This window comes from Trifolium pratense, linkage group LG4, assembly GCF_020283565.1.
Source record: "Trifolium pratense cultivar HEN17-A07 linkage group LG4, ARS_RC_1.1, whole genome shotgun sequence".
NCBI classification, from domain to species: Eukaryota; Viridiplantae; Streptophyta; class Magnoliopsida; order Fabales; family Fabaceae; genus Trifolium; species Trifolium pratense.
In genome coordinates this window covers 12142337-12146948 of record NC_060062.1, presented here as the reverse complement: position 1 = coordinate 12146948, position 4612 = coordinate 12142337, and the positions used below count along the sequence as shown (strand labels likewise).

Sequence of the window (4612 nt, the reverse complement as noted above, 5' to 3'; positions counted from 1 at the left end):
ACCTTATGCAAACATCTTATACAATATAAATTAGGTTTTATTTAATTTTATAAGTTCACACTAGTGAAAATTATAACTTTATAAGCTATTTTATCACAAATTACCTCGACAAACTTATAATAATAATATATAAAAATTGCATAAGCTGTTTGCATAAACTCTAAAAAAAAGTTAGGCATAAACAATAAAAGTAGATGTAATTTAAAATAAAAATATATATATATACACGATTACATTATAAGCTGTAACACTCTCATTCGCAAAACATACATAACACAATTTCTACCCAAATCTGTGTTATTATGATTTTGTTCCATTCTCTCCACCTCTTCATCATCTTCAACTCCAACAATTCCCTTTGATTCATTCATTCATTCATTCATCATCATGGGTTACCTCAATCTTTCTTGCAAAGCTGAATCATCAATCTCAACCTCAAATTCTCTATCATCATCATCAACATCATCAAAACCAAACAAAGATAAAGACAAAGAAAAAACCATCAAGATCCAACAGTTTCAATACAGTGATCTTGAAGCAGCAACAAACAATTTCTCAAACAACCAACTTCTTGGTAAAGGTAGTCATGGTTATGTCTACAAAGCAATTGTTCATGGTAAACCTGTAGCTGTAAAAAGACCATCAAGACCTCACTCTCTTCTCAATCATAACAGACCCATCTCATCATCTTCACCTGAAATCACCAATGAAGTCGATAACGAAATCGATATTTTATCGAAAATTCAAAGTCCCAGGTTGGTTAATCTTGTTGGGTTTACAAATGATTCAAAAGATAGACTTTTGGTTGTTGAATTTATGTGTAATGGTACCCTTTTTGATGTTCTTCATTCTTCTTCAAGAACCCTTAATTGGGGTAGAAGAATTCGTTTAGCTTTTCAAACTGCTAAAGCTATTGATATACTTCATTCATCAAATCCACCTGTTATTCATAGAGATATTAAATCTGCTAATGTTCTTATTGATCAAAATTATAATGCTAGATTAGGTGATTTTGGTTTAGCATTAATGGGTTTTGATAGGGTAAGGTCAACTCCACCTGCTGGTACAATGGGTTATCTTGATCCTTTTTATGTTACACCTGATAATTTGAGTACTAAAATTGATGTTTTTAGTTTTGGGATTTTGTTGTTGGAGATTATAAGTGGTAGGAAAGCAATTGATGTTGCTTATTCGCCGCCATCGGTTGTGGATTGGGCTATTCCACTTATTAAGAAAGGGAAAATTTTTGCTGTTTATGATCCTAGAATACCACCTCCTAAGGATGCTTTTGTGAGGAAACAATTGGCTTTGATTGCGGCGAAATGTGTTAGGTCTTGTAGGGAAAGAAGGCCTTCGATGAACGAGGTTGTTAATTGGCTTTGTGGGTTGTGTAAATTGGTTCCGAATCATTCGTGGAATGGTTTTAATATTAATAACCCTTGTATGATGGTTGAAAATGTTGGACGTCCGGTTGAACCGAGAAATGGTCAGTTACGTAGTTCGAGGTTTGCGGAAGAAGGGAATTTTGGTGGTTCGGTGGATGCTAGATTGTCGAAGTCTGCATTGAGATATTCGAGGAGAGTGTATTCGGATTTGGGGTTTAGTAGTAATTTAATGGATCTTATGGCTACGACTGAGGAGGCGGAGTTTATACGAGATGCTGATGGTGTTGTTCAACCTAGTTCTTCTAAATCAGTTGAACAAGTTTCTAGTTCTAGATTTGGCAGTGGAAGATATTTTGCAAGAGGTAAAAATCTATACCGGCCTTGTGGTACTGATAAAGATGCTTTTGGGTTGAGTAAAGGCCAGATTGTTGGGGAGAATTCTTCAAATTTAAAGCAGGATGAGGTTTCTGAATCAACTTTAACTTCTCTTGCAACTGAGGTTATCTAGTTATTGCATAAACATTTCGATTGGAGTGATGCTTAGGCTTGTAAGCTATGTAGCACTGACATTTCAGATTGAAGGCATGTTCCATATCTGACACCGACTCATGTGGTTACATTCAGGCTCAACTATTCTATTTTCTCAAATTATTACTGGTGTCAATGTTTCAGACTGTCAATCTAGTGTCCGGCCAGTGTCAGTATCCGTGTCAGTGTTTCATAGCTTGTAAGCTATCTTGCTTGCAAATAATACTTGTGTAGATTTGTTGTTAGTTCATTATTTGTGGATTTCAGAACTGACATGTTGATTTAGTGATAGGTATTTTGGATTGAAGGGCACATTTCTTATGTTCCCTTAAAACTGTTCAAAAATCTTTGTCAAAGGTTTTGTTTTCAATTTTCAATCTTGTAACAAATGCAAAAGCCAATGTATGATTCAGTAACACATACTAATGTTATTTTACACATACATGAATCTGCTGCTGAAAAAAATTGTAAAAAATTTCAATTGCTTGATATTGAATAACTTGTTTGTATGTAACTCAAATAAATTTTCAATATTATTGCTCTGCCTTGGTCCTTTTTATGGACGAAGTGATAAACACTACCTAAAATTTACACACACAACTGTCAGTTTCGGTTCTCGAGCTTAGGTGAAGACTATTGTTAGTTGAAGCAGACTATTTTTTCTAGCATTTAATCAAATATCTTACTAGTTTTATAGCTGCAACAAATACAAATGTTTTATTTAAAAAAAAATATATATTAGTCTAAAATATTAGGACATTGGATCAATAATTTGGCGTATACCGGGGTTCTAAAATACTAGTACTCTTTAATATTTTTTCTCTAAAATTAGCGTAGGTTTCACTACATGTCTCTTTCGTTTTTTCTTTCCAAAATTGACTTATGTTTGTCACCCATCCCAAAATACTATTCAATACTACCAAATACCAATTGGCAATTAGTTTCATGAAATGCATACATACATTGAATAAGTGTTGCCTAGTTACGGACAAATGCAACAACATCAAAATTAACAATATAGAAGGGAAAAAATGTGAAAATTGTTAGGTCGAATGTCGTAATTAGGGTTTGAATCTCAACTTCTTTATTTGTGTGTGTGAATTTTTAATAATTATTGTTATTTGGTCTATCTAACGAAATAAAAGAAGGGAATAATAGTATCAAGTTAGGCTCTAGTGGAAAAGACTAGATTATTATAACATGATTAATTCACGATTAAAAGACATATTCACATTTAGTTTCTGACAATGTCTCAAATATAATATAATTATCCCGGTGAGATTAGTTCAATTAGTAGGAACATCGCATATATTTTGTAGGAGTTGAAGTTTGAACCCGGACACTCCACTTATTCATCTTTAAGGTGAATTTTCTAGCCACTAGACTACTAGGAAAAAAAAATGAGTCTCAAATATAAGTAAAGATTCATTTTCCTGATTTTATTAACTTAAAGTCAAATTTTAAATGGATACTTGTTTTCTATACTCCATTATCTAATCTAGTAGACTAGTACTTCTTTGATCCTTTCTTAACTCATCTAAAAAATTTAACAAAATTCTTTGTAATGTTAGTATTATGTTGAGTGGTTATCAAAGCTTACTATTGTTTGATCTTTCTTAATTAACAAATGTGTTACCCTAAGAAATAAAAGAAAATAAAAAAATGTGTCAATTAGTGTACCTTTAAACTTAGTTTACCCGTTGGCTTTAAAGAAAACACTATTTCAATCAACTTTTTGAGGAAAAAGCACTATTTCAATCAAGCAAATATAAGCCAAGGGTTAAGCTTGATTTCAGAAGATTGTGGCGTAGATTAATATGTCATATTGCCATATGATATTTTCATATAAACAAAAGAAGCAATGATAAAAGCTTGTAGGAACCACTTCCATTTTAGTGGTGTCTTATGGATCCCACTAACCCCCAATAACAAAGTTTTGATTAGTCATTGTGATCATTACTGATTAGTTTAACAATTTGTATTATCAACGAAATTATAACTGCTTAGGTAATACAAACAGCTACTAGTACATGTAAAGTATGTCACAATTGGCATATATGTCTCTATAGAAAATATCTAATTTTGGGTTGCCAAAGTCCACTTCAGTGTGTCTTTTTAGGGATGTCTCATATATGTTGTATTTGTGGATTAGGACATAGAAGATATTTTTTTACATGATTCACCAATTACATGATTCAATTTAAAATACCGTCAAGAAAAAAATGATTCTGTTGAATATGTAGTTTGTGTTGTCGGAGTTTGTTTAAAGTTTCATATTGCTTAGATTCTCGGATTGTTGAGTGTATAAATATGTGAAGGCAGTCTTACCCTACAAACTAGCTTTTGGGGATGAGATCAAAACATATTTAACACATATTCGAAATGTCTTACCCTACCAAACAGTGTTGTGTATTTCTTCCTCCAAACTTACACATATTCGAAGTACAGTCATAATAAGTATTAAAATATGTATATTATTTGTTTATATTGGTTTTAAAAAATCAATCCAAAATTCGATCTAATCAAATAATATTTGCAAAAATACATTTAAAATATAAAAAAAATATTCAATTTTATACATTTTTTATTTTTTTTAAATCGATTTTAATTTGAATCAGTTTAAATTTGAACATTCCTATCCAGAATTTGAGTAATTTGAATATTGATTTGTCTTATTGTGTGACCCTGATTCATTCAGT

The 4612-nt window shown here is 31.6% G+C and overlaps 1 protein-coding gene across 1 annotated transcript; it reads left to right on the top strand.

Annotated features, from left to right (window-relative positions):
• Nucleotides 1-230: 230 nt before the first annotated feature.
• Nucleotides 231-2487, top strand: LOC123920761 (serine/threonine-protein kinase-like protein At3g51990). The gene has a single exon (XM_045973076.1). The coding sequence runs from the start codon at nucleotides 388-390 to the stop codon at nucleotides 1891-1893; it is 1506 nt and encodes a 501-aa protein (XP_045829032.1). The 5' UTR covers nucleotides 231-387; the 3' UTR covers nucleotides 1894-2487.
• The last annotated feature ends 2125 nt before the right edge of the window (nucleotides 2488-4612 follow it).